The sequence below is a fragment of the Leopardus geoffroyi genome, chromosome D3 (assembly GCF_018350155.1).
Source record: "Leopardus geoffroyi isolate Oge1 chromosome D3, O.geoffroyi_Oge1_pat1.0, whole genome shotgun sequence".
Classification (NCBI taxonomy): domain Eukaryota; kingdom Metazoa; phylum Chordata; class Mammalia; order Carnivora; family Felidae; genus Leopardus; species Leopardus geoffroyi.
In genome coordinates this window covers 58,213,075-58,237,146 of record NC_059339.1, presented here as the reverse complement: position 1 = coordinate 58,237,146, position 24,072 = coordinate 58,213,075, and the positions used below count along the sequence as shown (strand labels likewise).

The 24,072-nt window shown below is 55.3% G+C and overlaps 1 protein-coding gene across 50 annotated transcripts in view; it reads left to right on the top strand.

The window, feature by feature from the left end:
- CELF4 (CUGBP Elav-like family member 4) overlaps positions 1 to 24,072 on the top strand; it is a 297,253-nt gene that overhangs the window by 262,349 nt on the left and 10,832 nt on the right. For 3 of the 50 annotated variants that reach the window (XM_045458653.1, XM_045458651.1, XM_045458646.1), the window contains exons 4-12: positions 3,776 to 3,901; positions 4,365 to 4,444; positions 4,858 to 5,001; positions 6,119 to 6,266; positions 8,396 to 8,545; positions 12,291 to 12,356; positions 13,723 to 13,806; positions 18,824 to 18,907; positions 23,686 to 23,764. In XM_045458653.1, coding sequence (XP_045314609.1) covers positions 3,776 to 3,901; positions 4,365 to 4,444; positions 4,858 to 5,001; positions 6,119 to 6,266; positions 8,396 to 8,545; positions 12,291 to 12,356; positions 13,723 to 13,806; positions 18,824 to 18,907; positions 23,686 to 23,764 — 961 coding nt within the window. Of the gene's footprint in view, positions 1 to 3,772; positions 3,902 to 4,364; positions 4,445 to 4,857; positions 5,002 to 6,118; positions 6,267 to 8,395; positions 8,546 to 12,290; positions 12,357 to 13,722; positions 13,807 to 18,823; positions 18,968 to 19,516; positions 19,662 to 23,685; positions 23,765 to 24,072 lie in introns of all 50 variants that reach the window. The other 47 variants (XM_045458652.1, XM_045458649.1, XM_045458645.1 and 44 more) reach the window with 28 other exon arrangements.

Below are 24,072 nucleotides of genomic sequence, written 5' to 3'. Positions count from 1 at the left end.
AAGACACCAGCCAAATGGTGCCATTGGTCATCTGACACAACTTGGAGACAGTGCCTCAGGAAAGTAGCCAGAGGGAGAGGAGGTCACAGAGGGCAGGGTGACAGGGGGAGGTTGTCCATGCTGGCTGGTCAGCCATAGCATAAGTCTGGTCCCCCCAGAGATGACCTCTCCCCATCTAGGACACACACAGGGGTGGCCCTCCTGGCCAAATTAGGGCAGGGCAAATGAAGGGAGGGGTGGCCCTCCATTTCCTCTTCCTCCTGGAGTAATGGCCCTCCCTGTTGTTCCTGGTGGTGGCCAGGTTCTGCTCCTGTAGCATCTCTTGGAAGCCTAGCATCCATCACATGAGGAAGGACTGATTATTGCCGTTCTGTAGACCTAAAGCCCAGGTGGGGAGAAGTTATACAGTGGCGAGGCAGCGGTGCTGGGGTTAAGCCAGTGGGCCTGGGCCACAAGGAGATCCACCTTTGGACTCAAGAGTCCTTCCAGCCTCTGGTCTGAAAGAGAATCCTTAGAAGCACACCAAAGCCAGGTGGAAACGAAGAGTGTGCAAACTGGGTGCATTTGAGGGTCCCGGAACCAACCAACATCTGAGGGTTGTGGACTCACCCGAGAACACCTAGGGGAGTGAGGGTGGGGCAGTGGGGAGGACTCACCCAAGAATACCTAGGGGAGTGGCAATGGGACTGGATTCTTGGGTTTCTTGCAGTCTTCTAGAAAGGCAACGCTAGCTGCAGTCTCCCTGGGGAAATCTGGGCGTCCAGGTCTCCGAGTAGGGGGCCTGGAGAAGCCTGGCCCCCTACAAGTTTGGAAAGTCCTCCGGAAGGAAAGGCCCTGGTCTAGAACTGAGAACGGAGAACTGTAAGGAAGACAAAATTTCAGGGGAGAGGAAGAAAAAAATGAGGGGGAAAAACTGGCAAAAGGGAAGTGCCTGAATAGAAAGGCACGTGTGGATGAATTTTAATGCAATCAGAAGGCTGTCATAATGATAATAAAGGAATATATTCAGATGTCAGGAGAGAGGAGAAGTCGCGGGGTTTTGGTCCCAGCATTTAAATCAGGCTCAGACAGAGGAGGGGCCCCCCTCTTCCCTTCCTTTTTCCTTCCCAGGGAGGAGAATTTCTAAACCTGAGAGCCAGGGATTAGCAGGAGGCAGGGGGTTTCACTTCATTGTCTTTCCGGAAATCCCATTTAATTGGAGTCCTTAAAAGGCGCTGGGGCTGGGTGGGGGACGGGAGTGCAGAGTTGTAATGACTCACGACTCCACTGAAGGCTTGAGAAGCTTCCTCCACTTCATGGAAAATGTTGCTGCTGCTTCTGGGAGTTAAACATAAGCCACTGCCCCCTCTCCCCTCTGTCTCTGCCCTCTCCTCTGCCATCTCTGCTCGATGCTCTTTGTTTCTGATTCTTTTCCCTCCATTTCTGCCATTTTCCTTCTCCCTCCGCTCCTAACCTCATCTCCCCCCATCCTTCCCCAGCTTCACCCCTCCACTTTCTCTCTCTCTCTTCTTCTTGGTTTCCTGGCCCAGAATTTGGAGTCTGTGAGCCCTGAAGATGGGGCCGGGTGTGCCCGGCCTTGAGATGGCCCAAGAAGCCACCTGCTTGCCCGGGCAGGGGCTCCAGGCCCCAGAACTTTGACTGAAGCCCACTAATGGTGAAGGGCTAGACTGGGGTGCCCTGGTCCAGAAGCAGTAACAACAACTGGCAATGATGCCCTGTAGGGCATGGAAGGAGCTGGGACCCAGGACTACCTCATCACTGAGGACTTGCCCAGTGCTAAGTGCTCTGGGCTAAGAGGTACTGACAGGGCAGAGGTCAGGGCTTCCTGAAGAGGAGGACTCTGGGGTGGCTTGTGAAGCAGTGCAGGGACCAGGTGGTTTCCTCTGCTTTGCTCCAGACCCCAGGACACCTCCTCAGCTCTATGTGAATTCACCTGGCAGTCTGGGCATGGGGAGGTTCTCTGGGGCAGAAGGTAGCAAGTACTCTGAGTACAGAGAGACATAGACTCAGAATGCTCTCACATTCGCAGGAACCAGAACTCAGGGCCATTTGCAATTTGGGGGTGCACGTTTCTGCACATAGGCTGTGTGTGCCTGTGTTTGTCAGTCATCCGAGAGTCAACAAACATCTAGTGAGTGCCTGCTGAGTGCTGCTTCCACAGGGATTCTGTTCCAGCTCCTATGGCTGCATAACAATTTAGCCCCGGACTGAGTGGTGTAAAATAACCATTTGTTACACTCATGGATCCTGGGGGTTAGGCATTCAGACAGGGCACAGCATGGAAGGCCTATCTCTGCTCCGAGACGCCTGGTCCTCAGCTGTTAGATTCGAAGGCTGGGGGCCAGAATCATCTGCAGATTCATTCTTCCCATGTCTGGTGGTCGATGTTGGCCGTCAGGTGGGGACATGGGTTCCTTCTCATGGGGACTGTCCTGTGAGCTAGTTTTGAGTCGAGAGTTGTTCACAGCAGGGTGGCTGGCTTCTCACAGAGAAAGCATTCCCAAAGACAGAGCCAAGTAGGAGCGCCTCCCTTTTATGACTTAACTTGGAAGTCAGCAGGCATCCTTTGTGCCATTCTTTATTGGTTAGAGCAGTCACAGCCCCACCCTGGTTCGAGGGGAGGGAGCACAGGCCCCACCTCAGTGGGAGGACTTCACGTCACATGCTCACATCGCAATCAGCTTGTGGGACGGGAGATCCTTCGGCAGTCGCGGCTGCTACAGAGCCGCACAGTCCAGTGTGATCCCTGCTACCCTAAGCACACGGCCAAGTGGTGTCAAGAAACCGAGTGGTTCTAAACCCCCTGGGCGGGGGGAGACTTGTGCCAGAGCCCAGCCTTCAGGAACAGGCCCCACAAAAGTGTCCAGGGCTACATTTTTGCAGCATGAACTAGGAAGGGCCAGACCAAGGAAGGGACACGAGATGGAGGTACAAACAATGTGGGATAAAAAGAAGGTGTGACCCCGGGAATGACACAGGGCATTCGTTTGTCCGCTCCGTAACTCTGTCCTGAGGGCTGACTAACTGGCACTCCAGGCAAGGCCTGCTCTCTTCCCCCAGGGAGCATCCATGGGGTGGGGGCAGGGAGCTGGACAGAAACCAAAGCAAAGCGGTAAACGATGGTCCTTTGGAATCTGGGCCTTGAGAGACAGAATCTGAGACAGAGAATAAAGGAGAGCAGGAAGGAGGGGCCTTGATGAAGAAGCACTATTTAAACTGAGACCTAGAAGGCGAGAATTCAGCCTTGTGATCGGGAGGCACTTCAGACAGAGGGAAGGACAGATGCAAAAGCCCTGTGGTGGACTTGCCTGTTGTGAGTTAATTTTGGCATCTGGGGGTGAAAGTGGCTGAAGAAGATAGTATGTAGCTAAGAAGAAGGAGAAAGGGAATGCAGGGTTGCCCAGATGCCCCTTGTGCCACCTCTGTGCAATGGCCTCACTCCCTCTGTGTGCTGCCTGCCCTCTGGGTGGGAGGGGGCACAGTCGCTGCAATCCAGCCCCCTTGACCCAACCCTTCCTCCCTCACCTCCACCTCTGGCTATGCTCTCCCTCTCTCCCAACCCCCTCACCCTGTGGCCCTCCTGCTCTAGTTGCGTCCAAGCCCTCCCCCTCCAGCTAAGAGCCCTCTTGCCTGCCCAGCTCCTCCCCCTCCTCCTCTTACCCTCCGGTTGTACCCTCTTACCAACCCCCCCCCCCCCCGCCCGCCGCCCGGGCCCGCCCGCGTGCAGCCCGGCTCCTCTGGCCCAGGTAAGCATCTCCTAATTTTGTTCCAGAAGATAGAAAACTCTTCGTGGGCATGCTCAACAAGCAGCAGTCCGAGGACGACGTGCGCCGCCTCTTCGAAGCCTTCGGGAACATCGAGGAGTGTACCATCCTGCGCGGGCCGGATGGCAACAGCAAGGGTGCGTGGGGGCGGGGCGGGGGAGCGGGCGGGCGAGGCCTTGGGCCCCACAGCAGCCCCCCAACCCCGGCCAGTCCTGGGCCTCCAGCTGGCCCCGACCTGCGACCTGCGAGCCGGGGAAGGATGCTTGGAAGGGGCAAAGCGGTCCGGCCTGAGGATAAGGGAAGGCCGCCATCCAAGTCCAGAGAGGGGCAGGGAGACTTAAAATAAGGATGCTTTTAAGTCTCCATCCCCGTCCAGGTCTTTCTCTGTCTCTGTGTGGTTCTGTCTTTGTGTTTCTCCATGTCTCTCTTTCTCAGTCTCTGTGTCTCACCCATTCTGCTTTCATCCGGGATGCGCCCTCTCCCTTCGGGATGCGCCCTCTCCCTTCGGCCCCTCGGGTGACTCACCTCTCAGCCCTCGCGCTTCTAAGGCCTTCCTCGGCCGGCCCTCGCGCCTTGGCTCAGCCTCTCCCGTCCCCCCAGGGTGCGCCTTTGTGAAGTACTCCTCCCATGCCGAGGCACAAGCCGCAATCAACGCTCTGCACGGCAGCCAGACTATGCCGGTGAGTGGGGCGCTCCCGGATGAAGTGAGGACTCCGCGGTGGCCCCAGAGGGACCGAGAGCTCCGCAGGGCCCCGCCTGCCCTTGAGCTCCGTGCACACTTTGCCAAATGTGGGGCGCTCACAGCCTCCTCAAGAGACAGGAAGGCGTTATCATTATCCCCATTTCTCAGACAAGGACACTGAGGCCCAGAGACGTAAGGAACTGGACTGCCTCTAGATTAAAAAACGCCTGCCGTCGGGTTAAGATCCCAGACAGCTGGGCGAGTGCAGGCGCTGGAACGTGCCGCCCAGCTCCACCCCTCCCCCTCCCCAGGGCCCTCCCCCAGAGGATCGGGTGGGTCCTGCCAGGGCAAGGACAGCTGGGAGAGGAGGCAGCTGGGGCAAGTGGGCCTCACGCGCAGTCCTGGCTGCAGGGAGCCTCATCCAGTCTGGTGGTCAAGTTTGCCGACACCGACAAGGAGCGCACGATGCGGCGAATGCAGCAGATGGCCGGCCAGATGGGCATGTTCAACCCCATGGCCATCCCGTTTGGGGCCTACGGCGCTTACGCACAGGCAGTAAGTGGGGGCGCAGCCGAGTGAGGGGCGGGGCCGTGCGCGCAGCTGTTCTCTAGCTCACTTTGCTCAGAGCCTGGGAGAGCAAGGACGCCTAAGAGTGCTGAGGGGAGCCCTGCCCCTGGCCCAGGGTATCTCGCTGTCCTGGAGCATGAGGAGTGATGAGGAGTGAACCCAGGGAGTAGAGACCAGAGGGGGCTAAGAGAAGTCTAGGCCAGTGCAGGGTGGCTTCCAGGAGGAGGTGGGCGGCTATTCTGGTTCTATAGAGAAAGAGCTGGAGAGGCCTCTAGGCTGGGCAGCAAGGTGGGGGCCCTCAGCGCTCTTCCACTAGTCAGAGTCTAGGAAGCACCACCTGGAAGTGGTGAGAGAGGTGCCCGTGCTTGGTTGTCACCACTCTACTTCTGCCCTCACTCATGGGAGGCGGTCATTCCCGGCAGGGCCCCTTTGAGGTGCCCCAAGGCCCTCTGCATCCACACTTGCCCTGCGGTCCCTTCAGACCCTGCCTCATTCTGCTGGCCATCCATTTCTTCTCTCCACACTGGAGCCAGCTCTGTCCTCGTCTCCCAGGAGCTGACCCCAGACTTGTAACCACAGCCCCCACAGGGTGGCCCTGAGGTCGGCCGGCATTCCGGTTCTAAAGATATAAGCTCACTTCACTTCTTCAGCAGTGTCCAAACTTGGCCATGTCAGCAACCTACCCAGTCCCCGCTCACCTTTGTGAGGACACTGGGGGTGCCCGGAGTTCTATTCATGATTCTCCTGTTGCTTCTACCCAACAGACTCCAAGTTAGGACCACCTTAAACAAATCCATGCCAAGTTAACTCTACAGAGGCTCACCTAACATGTCTCTGGAGCTCTGGCTGTCACATCTCCATGGATGACAGACCTTTCTTAGGGCTGACCAGCACCCAGGGAGCCAGTCCCCTCCTCCTCCCCTTCTACAACTTTAGAGTTCCTAAGACCCTATCATTACTTATGAATACAGTTCTCTCAGAGGGTGGGGGTGGGGGGATATATCTGAACTCCCCTGGAAGGCTGGTCTCCAGGAGCTGAGCCCCCTGGTGGGGAGGGCTGCCCCCCTGGAAGCGCATGATATTTTTTCCACTTCCTCTGCCCCAGCTGATGCAGCAGCAAGCGGCACTAATGGCGTCAGTCGCACAGGGCGGCTACCTGAACCCCATGGCTGCCTTCGCCGCCGCCCAGATGCAGCAGATGGCGGCCCTCAACATGAATGGCCTGGCGGCCGCACCCATGACCCCAACCTCAGGTGAGTGGCCAGGTACCAACACTGGACCTGGTGTGGCAGGAAAGCAGCAGGTGGGACCTATTATTTGGCCAATTTCTTCTACTGGTGGACCTTCCCATGGCCAGAGCACATGGTGTATGGACCCAAGCAGGCTTCATCCTCTGGAAGTTTGTAAGTGTTCTAATCCCGGAGCACCTGGGTGGGTCAGTAGGTTAAGTGTCTGACTTCATCTCGGCTCATGATCTCAAGGTTCACGAATTTGAGCCCCACGTCGGGCTCTGTGCTGTCAGCTCAGAGCCTTGAGCTTGCTTCAGATTCTGTCTCCCTCTTTCTCTGCCCCTCCCCCATTCACATTCTCTCTCTCTCTCTCTCTCTCTCTCTCAAAAATAAATAAAAACATTAAAAAAAATTTTTTTCAATGTTCAAATCCCTGGAGACCTAAGGGAAGATGAGATGTGGGCCCCATGCAGTCAATGATATGATTTCAGGGTGGTGAAAGTTTCACTCAAGTTATTGGGCCATATCAGGAAGCAATTCATCTTGATCTCTTTTCTAGATCTCTAGAAAGAAATTCACATGAAAACACCTCCCCACTTTGAGGTCTGAGGGGAAAAAAATCTCACCCATTCTGTGGCCTTATTAGGTTCCTGGCCTAACCAGGGAAGGAGCCCCAGTTTTTTCACTTTTCTTTAATCCAACTTAGATTCATTGGCTTTTCCCAAGACAAGTGCAAGAGAGATAAGCAAGAGAGATAAGCAAGAGAGAACCTTAAGAATTATTAAAGGACAGCGGGTTTGGAAATAACCCCATTCATAAAGCACGTTCTTTTTTTTTTTTTTTAATACTTATATTTGAGAGAGAGAGAGTGCACACAAGGAGAGGGGTGGAGAGAAATAGAGACAGAATCTGAAGCGGGCTCTAGGCTCTGAGCTGTCAGTACAGAGCCCAACGTGAGGATCGAACTCATGAGCCGTGAGATCATGACCTGAGTGGAAGTTGGATGCTTAACTGACTGAGCCACCCAAGCTCCCCAGGATGTTCTTAATTAGATCTTGGCTATTGTTCAGTTAAGTGATTCTCAACCTGGGCCAGTTTTGTCCTCCTGCCCACCCAGGACATCTGGCAATGTCCTGAGACATTTTTGGTTGTCACAACTGGTAGGGGGAGTGCTACTGTAGTCTAGTAGGTAGAGGCCAGGGTTGTTGCTAAACATCCTATGATGCCCAGGAGAGCCCCTCACAATAAGGAAATGTCTGTCCTCAAATGTCAGTAGTGACAAAATTAAGAAACCCTTGTCTAGTCCCAAGGCCTGGCCCAACACCCCAGGTTCTCATTCATCCAGCTTCCTCAGCTCCCTGCACCATACTGGCAGCCTTCCTGACATCCAGGAGCTGTAGAGATTCCCTGATTCCGACAGGAAGAGGAAGGCCCTTTCCAGTATAATCATCAGTATGCCATCCACACCTTGGGCTCCACCCACCTGGCATAGAGAAGGCACAGGGTATTGTCATCTGACCCTGACTTTACCCTTGTCACAATGGGCATCACCATTGCCTCCACTGGAGGAGGCCTCAGTGTCTATTTGGTGTATGAATAGGGCTGAGTCTGGACTCTGCAAAGGGCTCTCTCCTTATGTGCAAGGGAACATCAGAATTAAGACCTCCTCCCACCTGAGTAGCAAAACTCCTTCATGGGGAGCCAGATCAGCCCCTCAGTGATGCAGACAAGAGAGCAGAGCCAGCAACTTAGTAGCCCCGTAGTGGCTAAACAAGGACCAGCCCATCCTGACTTAGCTGGGGTGAGCAACATCCACTAAAAAAGATGAAAGGAAGATTAAGTGTGGTCAAAGTCAAGGACACTGAGAATAGTTTATGTGCTGCAGGTCCAAGGCCATGCTGCAGTCACTGGTCAGGGAAGCCTTCTTGGGGTGGGCCAGAGTTGGACTCTGCCTTGAAGGATGGATACAGTTGGGATGAGTGGTGTCACCGTGAAGGGAGATAACCCCAGGCATGATTCACAGATAGGACTGACTTGGGAGGTCTTTTCCCAGGCCCTTGGAGCCAAGGGATAGAGCTCCATGGGTCGGCCTTCCTCACCTTGGTTCTGCTTGCCTCCCCTCCTCTTCTGCCCCTCTGCACTTCTGGAACCAGGTGGCAGCACCCCTCCGGGCATCACTGCACCAGCTGTGCCTAGCATCCCATCCCCCATTGGGGTGAACGGCTTCACCGGCCTCCCCCCACAGGCCAATGGGCAACCTGCCGCGGAAGCTGTGTTTGCTAATGGCATCCACCCTTACCCAGGTAAGCACATCTGGCAGCCCTTCCTTCCCCACGCAGCACATTCCTCATCCATTCTGTCCCTGCCCTTGCTTGTAACAGGGAACATGTGGCTCCTACCCTCTGCCTGTTCCTTGGTAGAACCCCAAATGTGATCAGAGAGAGCCAGCCTCCTGCCCTCCTTCAGGGAGCCCCTGGTTGGAGAGAAGAGACCAGCCCATTCCTGGAGCTCCGTCAGGAAAGAGAAGAGAACAGATATGGTTGTACACTGACATAGAGAGGCTAGTAACTGCAAGTTAATTGAGAGTGAATTTGGCCCATAGGAAATGAGTGGAGAGAGACACTAAAAGAATAGTCATACTTAGTGTTAAGGAGGAAAAAAATCTCTTGTATGGACGAGGCAGAGGCATATAGATTTGACATTTTGACTAGTACATACTAGTTTGGTCCCTGGATCTGTACAAAACTGTGGTTGGCACTTCGGACAAGTGTGTCAGAACCATGGATAGCACCCCAGTGCTTCTTGCATAAATGCTGGCCTACAAGACCCAGGAGGCCTGTTCCTGATGCACTTTGTTCCTCTCAAACTTAGCATGTCTCTTGTGGTGAGAGTACCCAGCTGCTTGCAGCAGCTCCTCTCTCTGGCCTTGAGGATGGACTGACATTAGAGTAGGGCAGCTGGGCCTAAAGCTCTAAGGTAGACTGGCAAGGGGCAATATAATAGAGATGTGAAGAGGGCTGTCCTCCTTCCCGGAGGGCAGATGGTTACAGTACAGAGTCCCTCTAAGTACTAGTAAGTGCCCGGTCTGCGGCAGATGAAGGGGGGGGGGGTGCTCCAGAAGGAGAACAGGACATGGGCCTATCCCCTGGGAGGTCAAAGTCAGTCAGGAACACAATATACATTGACAGCATAATGAGACAGTAAGGCAGAACAGAGCATCATCAGGAGCTTCCTGAGGAGGAGGCCCAGATCAACTTTAACAGATGGATAGGAATTAGAGAGGTGAGGGCGAATGAGGAACATAGTCCTGTAGAGGAGGCTGTCCCGGAGGCCCAGAGGCAGGGGGCCCCTTCCTGGCAGGGACAAGGGGTGGTAAGGAGTTTGGCCCAACTAGGACAGAGGAGGTCAGCTAAGGGGGCAAAGTAGTGCCCTCTACTCTGCTCACCAGAATCATCTGTGTGTCTTTGTGAAATCACAGAAGCCCAGAGATTTTGATTTCAGTGTCTGGAGTGAGGCCCAGACATCCATAGAATATGAGAGTTCCACCAGCAGCAGAGTGCAAGGTCACTGTGCTAGCAAGAAATAGAGACTTTCCTGACTTTGACCTTGGAATTGTCTCTGATCTGACCCCAGAGGCTGGGATCCGTCTGGATCCCCACTCACCTCCCTGGGCCGCCAGGGCCGGCCCCCTACCACGTTGCTTCACACTTCTCCCCTCACTGCTAAGAGAAGCCAGAGAATCCCAGAGTAAAGGGGCAGGGCCAGAGGATCTGGACTGTTGTTGAAGGATGAAGACTCCAGGCTGGCAAGGGAGGCAGGGAGAGGCTCGGCAAGCCAGAGGTGGGAGAGACCCCACCAAGCTCAGGTTCTTGGGCTCCTCCCCACTCTGGCTCATGGGCTGGGAGATACAGTCTACAGCACATCTGGGTGGTTTCATTTCCCCCCTCCTCCCTGCCCGCAAGCCCATCTGGATCTCTGGATTTTGACAAACCTGTTTCTTCCCCACCCCCACCAGCATCTGTGAGCTGTTTCCCTCATGGAATTTGGAAAGGTTCCTCTCCCCCATTTGTAACAATCTGCCACATCCCATAAACAATTCCCTGCCAGAGCAGGGGGGAGGGATGAGGGAAGGAAAGGAGAAAAGTAGTACATTAAAAAAATTAATTTACCATCTTTAAATGCAGAGTTTGGAGCTGCTATAATGAGCGAGATCCTTCAAAGTGTTCACTCTTTGGCAGTTACTAATGAGGTCATTAAGCAGAGAAGTAGAGAAGGGTCTCAGAAATGTTTTTCCCCACTTCCTAGCCCCGGGTAGCTTCTCTGTCCTCCCCTCTCACTCAACAAGATCATGTTGGAAGCACTCAGTGTGGCTTTTATTGCCACATAACACCCCCGAAGGGGTGGCTCTCACAACTGCTAAGGACCATTCGCTCCTTACATCACAGAATGTGCTCAGCACTTGCTATGATTCTGGTCCTGTGCTGGGCAAGCTGCCATGTAAGTTGTGCAGGTGATATTTTGCATAGGCCATCCAACTGGCCAGAGGAAGAGACACCTTTTTCTAATTTGCATAAAGGCACTTTGTGTTTGAGCAGCTGGGAAGACTGAGAGGGCAAAGCTAGACATGGCTCTCCAGAGAGCTGGGGCTGGTAGAGGAGTCAGGCAGAGGGGGCAGAAGGGTAGAGAAGACCAGCCCGACAAGCATCATCACCATTATCACCTCCCCACCAGGAGCTCCTGGCTCCAGTCTCCAACTCGAGGGAAATAGACGGGTAGGGTTTTGTCCTGGGACAACCCCAGGCTGGAAGGGGCCTGCATCCTGACCTATCTTCAGCTCCCCACTCTGAGCAGTGCCCTCCTGGGCCCAGCTCCCCTGCAGCCATCTACGCTGTCTCCCAGGACCACTGCCCCTTGGATTTTCCCTGGGCTCCCCTGCAGCTCAGGTGCTGTTGTTCTAGTGGAAGGTTACCGAGAGGTTTAGGGACAAGAGCTCGGAAGGGAAGTTTGGGAATTCTTCCTGGTTTGCAGGCCCCAAAGCCTAGCACTACCAGCCAGGTGGCTGGCCTGGGTTGCCAGGCAGATATAAGCCCAGATAATTGTCTTCCTGCCTTGCTGTGTTATCCACTCTGCCTTGGACATATTGAGGCTGGATCTGTCTGGGTACCCACTCACCAACCTGGGCCTCCAGGGCCAGCCCCCTACCACGTCAGTCATCAGTGGGTGGCCTTGGTCACCAGAGGCAGTGCCCACATTCGCCGGGCTTTTACCCGCAGCACCTGTAGACACAACAGAGGCAACAGAAATGGGCCAAGCCTTTGCCCCAGTCCAGCTTCCCCAGGTTGCTTGCCAGAGTATCAGCCTAAGGCTCCTCTCCTTACACTGGGCAGTAGACAGCCCAGACTCATGAGATCAGGTGGGAGGAAGGTCCTTGGTCTTGTGGTTCTTCAGTTTTTGGGGCCACATGGGGCAGACCTCATTTGTGTGGCCAGTTCCTGCTGAATGTGTCTCGGGCGTGACCTCAGAGTGCAAGGCCTCCTTGCCTTGTGCAAACTCCCTAAGGATAAAGGAGAGGTCCCTGTGTTTGAGCAGCACGGGTGGCCCAGGAGGACAGTGTGGCAGGATGAAGCCTCCCATGCCCTTCATTTCACCCAGCTGGGATCTGCCCCTGACTTGTGTTGGGGATAAGTGAGGAGGAGACTATCCTCTTGGTAACCTCTAGCCTCCTCACCCGTTTTCCCACAGCCCTCGTCCAGGACCAGGTTGCTCAGGTATCTTCCCACCAAGCCCCTCATGGTGGAGTCCTCCTCTGGCATCTCCTTCCCGTCCCTTCACAACCTTCTTCATGAGTGACCCATCCCACCCCACCCCACCCCACCCCACCCCAAGCCGGCTGCAGCCTGAGTCCCCCAGCCCCCAGGCAGGGTGGGGGCAGACGCCACAGTGGCTGGGAAGGGCAGTGCCGCCGAGGCATCATCTCCCCGGGCACGGTGGGGGAGAGGCTGGTCTGGGTGGGCATCGCTGACTTCTGCTCCCTTGGCTCCCCTGCAGCACAGAGCCCCACCGCCGCGGACCCCCTGCAGCAGGCCTACGCTGGAGTGCAGCAGTATGCAGGTCGTTAGTATCCTCACGTCCCCACACCTGGGGCACCAATGCCCCCTTTCTTCCCCAGGCCTGGGCCCCGAGCTGGGGAGGGGAGGAGAAGGAGTGGGAGGGGCGGGAAGGGTATCCTGGGAGAGGACCCGCTCCCCTTCTACGAGCCCCCAGCATTCAGGCAGAGTTTACTTCTGATGGCCAGTACCCTTTGCAGCTGTGGGTGGTCAGAACTTCACACAAGTAGGTGAGCCAGGCTGAAGCTCTGGGCAGATATTCGGCTCTGAGGCCGGACTTTCCTCCCAACCGTGGTGCTCCCAGGGCTGGTTTGTGCTGGGGGAGAGGCCAGAATTCACAGTCACTGGTCTGGCAAATGTAGATGCCTGGGTTTGAGGGAAGGAGCGACCCTGGAAGAGAAGCAGTTCTGCTCCTTCCCCCATCCACATCCAGGCAGCAGGAATGGGGCTCCAGCGAGGGGACATAGGCAGCCAGAGGTAGAAAAAAAGAAGTGAGAAGAGATAGCCTTGGGGCCAGCAGATGGCCTTAGGTCACTGAGTGGGGAGGTGATCAGCCACTGTAGGAAGCCCAAGGCAAGTTATCAGTCATTATCCTCTGTCTGTCTTTCACACACACACACACACCATAATCATCTCTGCCCAGCCAGTCTCCTGCTGTCTGGCCAGGTCAGAAAGAGCCAGCAATATCTCTCCTGAGGGCAATACGGGGACTCTGGTGAAGCTGGCCTCTCACATCTGGAGGTCAGGGGAAGCTCTCTCACCTGCTGGGACCCTTGAACTCTGACCTCAGATCCTGTACCTTTGGAGGCAGGCCAGGCTGGGGACAGGGACTGGCCATTCCTGTTCCACCTCTGACCCTTTCCAATTGAACCCAGAAAGTACCAAGTTTGGCCAACTGAGTCCTTTGCCCCTGAGAACCACCCCCTGGCAGGATCCCAGAGGCCAAGCTCATACGTAGGGTGGCACCCCACCTCCCACACAGGTGCCATCTGAGTGGGAGGACGGTACAGGTGCCAGAGTCAGCCCTGGCTCAAGGAATGGGGATTCCTGGTGGTGTGGGTGATCTTGTGCGGGCACTCCAATGTTTTTGATGGTCCGTTATTGTGGATTATCCACAAATGTGGGTGCTCCATTTTTTCAGAATAAGCTTGCCTTCCCCCAACTGCATGCATGTGTGCGCGCACACACACACACACACACACACACTGCTGAACTGGCTTTATCTTAAGTGGCTAAGCTAAAACGCCCCTTTTGGCTGGTCTGCTTTTACTGCTCAACACTGAAGTTTCTCTCTTTCTTCCTGCCTCTCACTCTGTCTCTCTCCATGTCACTGTCGCTGTCTCTCCTCTCGCCTCTTCTCTTTGGCCCTCCAGCAGCCGCCTACCCTGCTGCCTATGGTCAGATAAGCCAGGCCTTTCCTCAGCCACCTCCAATGATCCCCCAGCAACAGAGAGAAGGTGAGTTTTTGAGCTGGGGCTCCTAGGCCCCTCCCCACCCCCTTCTGTCCCCAAAGGGGCTGCTCACCTGGGCCTTCGACTGGGGTGTTTCGTTTGAAAGGTGACCATGTTTGTGTGTGGTGTTGAGGAGGGTGAGGGAAGACAGCCTGATCGTGACATGGTGCATTTTCCAATCCAAACATGGAGGTGGGCTTCTCAAGGGCAGCTCTGGAAACCCAAGTGGCAGGAGAGCAGGAAGGTGGAGCCCTGGAAGAGGTGGGGGTCCAAGAATCCCCCATCCCCTGATGGGCAGGATTTGGCCAGTGGAGAGGAAGGGGAGAAGTAGGAATTCTCACCGCGGGGCCGGAGTAGGGAGACCTGTTCATCACGGACAGGAGAACTTGTATCCTCTGGGTGCTCCCAGCTGGATCTCCCAGGGTGAGACTCCACAGGCAGGTGCGGGAGTGGGAGTGCCTCTGTGCAGCCTAGTGGAAGGAGAGGTGCCTGGAAAGTCACATCCAGAGGCCCTGGTGTGCACAGGGCAGGCAAGGCCAGTGGGGTTTGGGAGGCTGGGATCTGATAAAGACCCTCAGTGTCTTCCCGTTCTAGAGACTAGAGACCCCCAGGGAGCTGGATAAATAAGCCCACCCTCAGGATTCTGTGGGCATGCTCACAGAGAGCCCAGTGGAGGGGGGGGGGCAGGGATACTAACAAGGTCTTGCCTTCCCCAGCCCATTGAAAGGGTTACCCACCAGTGAGGCCACTGCATCTGTCCCAGGAGCCCATTTGGCCAGAGGATTCCGATGGTCTCCAGATAAGCAGCTCATAGTCCCTGCAGCATAGGTCCCCAGAGCCAGGAGATGTGGGTTAGCCCTGGAAAGGACCCCAGGGTCTGCTAGTCCATTGGTCGGACGGGCCCCAAACATGCCCCAGATGGCTGAGAACCTGGACTTCTAAGCAAATCCATCTGGATCTGACTCCCAGTTTATGGCCACCTTCTTCCCCTTCCCCTTGATGTCCTTACCTATAAAATGAGAACAGTGAGGATTAGTTGCTAGAGAAGCATGAAACTCAAAGCTCACGTCTGACTCAGAAGTCCAGAAATTTCCTATGGATTTCTCGCTGTGCACACAGCCTTTCCTTCACCAAACCATCATCCCTCCAAAGTTGTACATGATGCCCACCACCCCAGCTGACACACACTGGGCAGCTCCTGAGATCTGTGTCATCACCTCTCCACGGCCAGGAAGGCCAAGCTACAGGAACCCAGAGGAGTGTGCGGTGGGGCCCCTGCCCACAGCCTGTGAACACGGCCTGCTCTGGCTCTGTCCGGAGTGGCATCTGGGCCCGCTGGTGGTGAAGTGGGGGTGGGGGGGTCCAGCAGCCCTGCCTCCACCAGAGGGTCCCTTCATTGGTCTGTGGCCCTTGAGCCTGCTTTGCTCCTGCCCTCCTCCCCTTCAGTCCAGCTCTTCCAGTGCCATGTCAGTGAGAGCAGAGCCATGGAGGGCAGGGTCCAAGAGCCCCAGTCTTGCCCGTCCAAGCCCAGACCAGAGCACAGTGCCCACAGGCACTATCACCCCACTGGTTTAGGCTGACACACCCTCAGCCCGCAGTCAGTGTCCTGCATCACTCTGGCCTGTGGGCTCAGGGGTCTCTAAACTCTGCCACACACACACACACGCACACACACGCACACACACACACGCACACACACACACACACACACACACACACACACACGCCTGCAGGTCAGTGCTTCTCTGACCAATACACAGGTTAGCCCCTAACCCTGGCCTTAAATAGACTGAGACCCTCCATCTACTCTCTGTTCGTCCTCTCTTACACTCTGCACCACCCCATGTATCTCACTCTGCACTTCTCATACCTTCCTTCCATCTCTGAGCAGCTTCAGCTCCCTACCCCTGTGCCCAACTCCCCAGACCAGACCTGGTGAGGCCAGTCTCTGCTCCAGCCATCTCTCAGATGTGGAATCTCCCTTTATTGTCCACACTCTTCCTGACGGGAGCACAGGACGAGCCACCATAGGAGAGCAGGGCATGGGGAGGGGTGAATCGTGGACCCAGATGTGTACAGAACCAGGTTTCATACAAGGGTGAGCTCATGGTTCTGGGAGCGGGGCTGTCAGAGAAGGCTTCGGGGGCCTTGGAGGATGAGGTCTTCAGCACATAAATATGGACAGACAGACACTCAAGGCAGGGAGAACAGGAACAAAGGCATGGGTGCTGCAAAGTATGAGGCGAGCCTGGGCTTGGGGACGGGACCAGGTGGGGAGACAGGACGGGGTGGGCTGCAGCCAGACCAGAGTCATGTCCACAGTGTTACATGAAGCACAGGTGAGAAAGAAGGCTGTGTTCCTCCAGCCATGACAGTGGTTGGCCCTTTCTGTCATGGTTACCACCCCCCGTGAATGTCACTGACATACTTGGACACACTGGTTGTGGGAGAGACCTCCTTCCAGGACCTTGTCTTTGAGCCGAGCCTGAAAACCAACAGATGCCTGAATTCCTGGAGGCTCTCAGCTCCACAGATGGGTTGAGGTTACCCTCGGGGCTGCTCCAATCCTGGCTCTGCCCAGGGCTGCAGTGTGGCCAGAATAATCACCTCCTGTGTCTGGAGCCCTGCTTCACCATTTCTCAGAAGGCTGGGTGGGACCAGATTGATCTTACAGTCCTGCTGGTGATGCCATCTGGATGCTGTACCATCTGTGGATGAGGAAATGCAGGAAGGGCTTGGGGATGGAAGACAATGTGTGTGCTCCCTCTGGAGGGGTGAGGGGCAGGGGGCTAGGCTGGGGCTGTGAGAGCCATTCCTGTGAAGTTCAACGACACACCATACTGATGGGATGAGCCTGTGGGCTCTGACCTTGAAGGCTCTTTGAGACTTTAAGTTGAATAGATATAACATCCACATAAAGCATCTTGTTGAACTTGAAGTGGGGGTCCCAGGTTCAAGGCAGGTGGCTACATGGGGTGGGACAATGAGGGAAGACTGAAGAATGGGATGGAAGGAAGAAGGAAGGTAGTGCTGAGGGAGGGGCAAGAGGGCAGGAGAAGGCAAATGCCCCTGCCCCCTACAGCTCCCAATCTGACTGCAGAGAAAACCTCTCAGAGCGAAAGGAGAAAGAGCCTCAGACCACAGATTGTAGACTTAGGGAGCACTGGCAGAGAGAAGGTATGGGGAGAATCTGGGTGGGAGTCCTGGAGGAGGTGTGGCTTAGATTAGGCCTTCAACCTGATTTCTGCCCGGAGGGGACTCACATCTAGCTGGGGACCATCAAGGGACGCATTCAGAGTATGAACCAGTGAGAACATGGCATGGCTGGAGATGGGGTAAGCTTGGGGGATTCAGCAGCAGGGACCCCTCGAGATGGGTTGAGGGAGCATGCTTGCATGGGTTCTGAATGCGCCGTCAGCAGGCACTTTTCCTGGGAGACAGTGGTCCAGGAAGGAGAGGCTGAGGGTGGGAGGCTGAGGGTCGATGATGCAGGATGGGGACCAAGGACCCAGGAGGTCAGACGCTCAGAGGGTCGCTTTGGTGGTCAAAGGGGTCTTTGGAAGGAACAAGGAGGAGAGTGAGGGTCCAGAGACTTGCTCCTGAACTGGGTTACCTGGCAACCTCACCTGTCCCAGAGAAGCAGGATGTGGTTCTGGCCTTGCAGCCTCACACAGCCCACATCGATGCCTTACTGCCTTCACTTTTGAGCTCATGCTTAGTCTCAACCAGTCTCTGGTCAGAGCCTTGGTTCTTCTACGTCTCTAACAAATGCAGCTTTGCATGGCCTCCACAGGTTGGAAACCATCACTGGAATGACCACGTTCTAAAAGGTTAATAACACGTAGCATACTCTGTTTAAAATGGCAAGAAAGAGATGAATCATCTTGAAAATATTTCCATTTCAAAGTTAAAATTGAGAATTATGGTTATTTAAACAAAACATAACTCTTTAGCTGTTTGGAAATTTTAGAAATCCAAAGGCTTCAACAGTGTTCAGCGTTTCTGGGCATGGAGATTTATGATAGGGAGAGAGGAAAGCACAGAGTTCAGAGGCAGAAGGCCTGGGTCCATATCCTGGCTCTCTCACCTCAGCCGTGTGATTTTTGGCAGGCGACTTAACCTCTCTGGGCCTCCGTTTGCTCATCTATAGTGGGAGTGATGACAGTACTTGCCTCAGAGGGCTGCTAGAAGATTCAGTGACTTAACCTACATATAAAGCGCTTAGAAGAGCCTGACATGTAGTTCACGCTGTAGAAGTGGCAGGTTGTTACCGCTGTCAGGAAATGGGGAGCTCCGTGTAATCAGGCTTGCGGGTACCCCGGCTAATCACGGAGCCGTGCCATGAAACCCCTCCTGTGCACCTAACCTGTCGGAGGAGGCTAAGAGAAGTCCTGATGTCTGCACTCGGGACTGGGGCTGAGTGAGAGGTTTGGGGCAGGGGAAGGTTGGGCACCAGGTGGGAAGCAGTGGCTGCGGATTTTGGAGGAAGATGGGCCAAGCAGCAGCCAGCCGGGAGGTCCCAGCTGGGGCCTGGCTGTGGGACGTGGCAAGAAGCTTCTCACCTGGCACCACGGGCCTGCTGGGCTGCCCAGGGCCATTCCAGAGCAGGCGCTGGGCCGGAGGGCGGCCGCCTGGCCTTCCCCAGCTCTCCCTACTCCTGCCTGTCCTCAGCACCTCCTCTCCCTGGCTGACCAGGCCTTGGCACATTTACCCCCTTCACTCGTCAGCTCTGCCCCTGGAGCGAGTTGCCAGGCACCATCTTATAGATCCATTTTGCAGCAAAGGTGACTGAGGCACAGAGAGGTTCAGTGACTTGCCCAAGGGCAGGGCGGAGACCAGAGCTCAGGCTTGGGGCTCAGCAGTCCCCACTCCTCCATGGCCGCCCTTGGATCTTGGATGAGACCCCCCCTCCCAACCTTGCCCCCCTCCCTGCTGCCGCTGCCTAACTCGCTCACCTCTCCTCTGTCTCTCTCTTCCCCCCACCCCGCCATCCCTCCTCCCTGCCCCACCCCCCCCACCGCAGGGCCCGAGGGCTGTAACCTGTTCATCTACCATCTGCCCCAGGAGTTTGGGGACGCTGAGCTGATGCAGATGTTCCTCCCTTTCGGTAATGTCATCTCCTCGAAAGTGTTTGTGGATCGGGCGACTAACCAAAGTAAATGCTTTGGTGGGTAAAGATAACAAACCAACTAGCTTCACCCAGGACAGGGCGGTGCTCGCACCAATTTACCGGTGTCCGACTGCTTTTAACCTGCTCCTTCACATCGCCCCCACTCCCAGGTGCTCCCTATGGCCCAGCCCCCGGCCTCCACCTCCCACTCCTCTTCTCTCTGCTACTGTTCTTTTGGCTTCTTGGCTTTCCCTGCCCGCCCATGCCCCCACCCTCCCCCATCACAGTCCAAGAGACAGGTCCCCCTGCCTGCCACAAGGCCCAGTTTCCACCCACTGAGAAGGGGAAGGAGTCACCGTGGGCCAGGGTGGTGGAGGCATTGAGCAGAGCCCATTCTCCCAGCAGCTCCCCGTCTTGCAATCATAGAGGCCCTGGTGGATGCCACGCATGATCCTTGGGGTGGGGGGGTCTGCCCAGCTGAGGCCCCTATCCTGCCTGCCCCTCGGCCTCCTCTCTGTCCTGCCCCTGCCGCCCTTCTCTGTCTACCCTGCTCTTTGCTCCCCTCCTGCCACCCACTGAACCCTCCTTCCCCCACCACTCCCTCAGGCCACCAGAGCCACATTGCTGAGGAGTCAGGAAGAACAAACTGGTCCTGCCCTCAGGAAGCCTCAGGTCTGAGCTTAGATGAAAATCATGCCTACCCCGCAGCACTGAAGTCTGCAAGGCACCAAGTAATGGAGCAAAGAGAAAGGCAGGTGGATGGAAACAGTGAGGAAGGGGAGGGAACTCTGCAGAGGGAGAACAAAGTGGGTGTGGGAGCCTAAGGACAGTGAATGAAGGAGCCAGCAGGAGGCTTGGGGAGAAGGGATCCTGGGAGGCCAGCTGTGAGGGAGGGGCTGTGTTGGGGGGACTGACCATCAGACGAGGATGCTCCTGGGATGGAGGCAGAGGGAGATGAGGGGAGGTCCTTGAGCTGAGAGTAATAGAAGGAAAATACAGCTTTTAGGAAGTGTGCGTGGTGGCAGGATGCTAGACGGGATGGGGGACTTGGGAAGATTTGGAGTATGGTTGTCAGATAAAATACAGGGTTCCCAGTTAAACTGGAATTTCTGATGAACAATGGATGCATCTTTTGTGTGTAAGTATGTCCCAAATATTATATGCAATATGTTCCATGCAATATTGGGGATATACTTACAGTAAAAAAAATATTCATTGTTTACCTGAGATTTCAACTCAACTGAGCATCCTGTGTTTGGATTTGCTGCAGACCTCCTGGAATTTGGCCTCTCCCACACCTCTCCCCTCCACTCCTCCTTAGCTCCTCTCCTGCCTCCTCTTTTGCCTCTATTAGCTGTGCCTCCGCAGCTAGATCCACTCATGGGTCCCCAAGGAGTGAGGAGTCCAGTCCCCAGAAGAGCCACACATGGGACCAGAGCTGGGTCTGCCAGAAGCTTAGTTCTCCAGGTCGAACCCCAGATCCTGGGTCTGTGAGGACAGAGTAGGGGCCTGTGTTACCTGGGGAACCCCGATCACAGCTTGGGACGGTGTAGGGGAGACCAGCAAGTCCATGTTAAAGAGATTCCAGTTTGGAGACCACTTTCCCAGAACCATGAAAGGCTTGTGGTTTTAGATAATATTCCCCAAAGCAGTCAAGACCTTTGAACCTTTGTCCCTTGCCCTCTGGCAGCCGCCACAGGAAGTTTGTGGTACTTGGAGGGCATAGAGTTGCCCCAGGAGTTCATTTGTCTTTGGGTATGAGAAGACAAAGACAGGGGTTGAGCCCCTCCCTTGTTGGACTGATACTTCTCCTGACAAATTACAATTACATATGTAAGAACAACAAACTGGAGATTATTGCCTTTGCTCTTTAAATAAGCCTTGAATGTTCCCTACATCAGAAGAAAGACATCTGCTAAGAGCCCACAAAGCTCTGGGCACCTGGGCCAGCAGGCTTGGTCTCCGGCCTCAACCTCGGAGCATTTGTGCTGTGGCTCCTGTGAACACAGCCCGTTTTTTCGTAGCCATTCTTGGAGTCTGCCCCAGACACTACCCTTGCCATTTGCCTATTTAAATTCTCCAGGACCAAGTTTTTTTTCCCTGCTTTTTCTGAAAATCATCTTCTGTATACCTCTAGTCTGGCTCTTTCCTTTATTCCTGAACAGACAGACTTTTAGCACTAAACATCCACTGGCCTTAGAGAAGGATGCGCTCCTGCCTTGAGGGCCCGGCTGGGCCCAGTCGTTCCTCCCAGAGCCCCTGGGGTTCCTTTTTTCTTGCTCTGGCAGCTGAGTTTTCCGCAACTCCCCCGGAGGCCTTTAGTGTGAGAACCAGCTCCAGCACTCATTCAAAGGCAGGTCATTTAACTCAGAGCCTCAGTGTCCTCATTTGTGAAATGAGGACACCGGTAGTCATTTCTCAGGGGCGGGGCCCAGTGTGAGGTTACAGGAGGGTGGCTGTGTGTGAGGGGCTTTGCCAGAGTAAACCCTCAGGAGATGCGAGAATGCCCTTTGTTCCCAAAAGGAGGAACCGTTTTTTGAGTAAATGTGGTCCTATGTTAAAGTGAACCCCTCAAAGGCCACACTTGTTCTTTATAAGCATAAACAGAATCTCCCAGGGGGCTTTGTGAGCTGATGTGCAGCGCTAATGGTAGCTATGTTGGAAGAAGGGCTCGGGGGACACCAGGAAGGTATCCTCCCCACAAGGCTCCCCACAATCTGTGAGGCAGGAACCTTCTCAAGGCTGGGGGGATGGGGGGATCAGACTCTGGGAGGAGGGACGTAGTCCTAGAAACCACAACAATGGGAGATGGTGTCCAGAGCCCCGTTCAGCAACCCTGAATGCTCACCAGTTAACAAAACTAGTTGAGGAAGAGAAGTTTCCTTGAGCCTGGAACCCTTCCCAACCCCCCCGGGGCTTCGAGAGACTCTAAACTCTTCTGTGAAGGCTGGGCTTCTTCCCTGCAGGACCTCTTCTCCCCCACTTTCCCCACTGGGTGGCTGCCTCTCTGCCCTAGATAGCACCTCCAGCCCTTCTGTCTTTCTCCCAGCTCTTTCTTCTCTGCTTTGCTCAGATTTGTTTCCTGCAAAAAGAGCCACTGAGGACAGGGGGCAGGTGGCGAGGTAGAGTTGGAGCTGACAGGCCAGCAGAGGAGAGAGGGGTGGAACCTGTCACCCTCAGTGAGGCTGTCTGGTCCCAGCAGGGAGAGATTTAGTTCAACCACCTTCCTAAATCTGGGGGAGAGCAGTGTAACAGACTTACAGTGCACAGCTTTGAAAACTGTTCTGCTCTGCTAAGACTTGACTGTGGTCATCGGACGCAGATGTTGGTGGGGTGAGGGATTGGCCCGGGGGGAGATGAGAGGAGGAGGTAGAAGGATGCCTCATGCTAATCTCCAACTATGGGCAACCTGCAATCTCTTCTGTTTTGGCATATGGACTTACACAGATGTTGGTTATGTTTCTCTGGGCCCGACTCACCAAGACCGTCTGAGCTCACGTGCACCTACTCTTGTGTATACTCACTGCGTGTACACACACCCTCTCCCCCATCTTTGATGGCTCATGGCTGTAAGGACAAATGTGAGCAAACATGAGCGAAAGCAGGAAGGAGACAACAGAAGAAGGAAAGAGGCCAGAGGAGGCAGTGTCTAGGGCGGAGGTAAAAAGACAGAGTTATCACATAGGGAGAGTGAGGGAGGGGTCACGGACAGGCCCAATGTACCACGGACAGCCAAGAAAACAGCTAGATCTTCAGTGGGGTCTGTACACCTGTCGCTTACATATCTCAAGGCCATTTGGAGACAAACACCCCAAATGAGACATTTGCAGGATGGGAACCTCGCCAAACTTAGTTTTGTATATTTTGCAGGATCTAACTCCATTTTACAAGAGAAAGGGCCTCTAAAGTCAAATAAATTCCAGGAGATACTAGGCTAAACAAAGCTATAAAGGTTTATTTACTGGAGGACTTGGGGCAGGTGGGGGGGGGGGGTGTTGTTTGTTAATGTGCCTTGAACTGTCCCAGACTGGCGTAGTGGTAAGCCTACTTGACCACAGAAGCCCCTTTTTCAGAAGCACCAATTAGGGCCAGTTTAGGAAATGCTAATGTAAAATGTAGTCTCTGTAAGGAGTTGCATTCAAAGGACAAGAACCTTTGTCCTTAGAAGGAGAGACAGACACCCTTTCCCAAAGGGTGACTTCTAAACTAACTTTCAGAACCTTACCATCCCCAACTGGGAACTGCTTGTTTCAGAAGGTGACTGGGAGCCATAGATGGTTCTGTATCTCATTCTGGGATGTTGGGAGGAGTGAACCTGTGAAAAGCACTTATGCAGTCCCTGGGTAACAGGGAAGGCTCTCAACTAAGTTTTACTAATAGTGTTAATTTGTACACCACTATTGTTATTATAGATACCATGAGGGGTTCATAGGGGACGCATCAATTACGTGCTTAGAATCCAGGGCAAGAGCACCTACTTCCCAAGTCTTGGATTGTTACTAGGGAGGTGCTGACAGCCCCTGGGTGCGAAGTGGTGGGTTTCTGCGAGTGGGACTGGATTTAGGCAAGTGTCTGCCAGGAGCCTGGCTGGGGGCAACCTTGCCCAGGGCCGGGAGGGGGGCCGAGGGCCGTGAGGACTGTCAGACTGTCAGCCCCTGCCCTCCCCGCGGCCAAGGGGCCCTCGCGAGGGGGAGGGGGGCGGCTGGAAACGGCGGTGGAGAGGTTTTCTCCGGGGTGCCCCCCTCCCTCCCCCTCGCACTCCTCTCTCTCCCCAGGCCGGCACTCTGTGCCCTCCCGCTGCCAGGCCCCCTCCTGTCAGGGAGGACAGTGTCCAATAAACTCCTCCACCCGCAGGTGTGTCCGCCCTCCCACCGAAGGAGAGGGCTGAGGTGCCGGGGCCGGCCGGGGTGGGGGGCGAGGGCGCCCAGGAAAGTGGCGCCGCCCAAAGCCGCGGTGGAGCTGGGGAGGCCCTGCCGGGCGGCGCCGGTCGGCGAGGCCTGGAGCCCCGGACACGCCCACCCCGGGAGGGGCCGCGCGCTCGCGGGCTGTGGGGGGCGTGAGGCCGGGCCGGGGCGGGGCCCCGAGGGGGGGAGGAGCCTAGAGGCCCCTCCCCCCTCCTGCCCGAGGCGCGGCGGGAGCGCAGGGTGGGGCCGCCGCCCGCC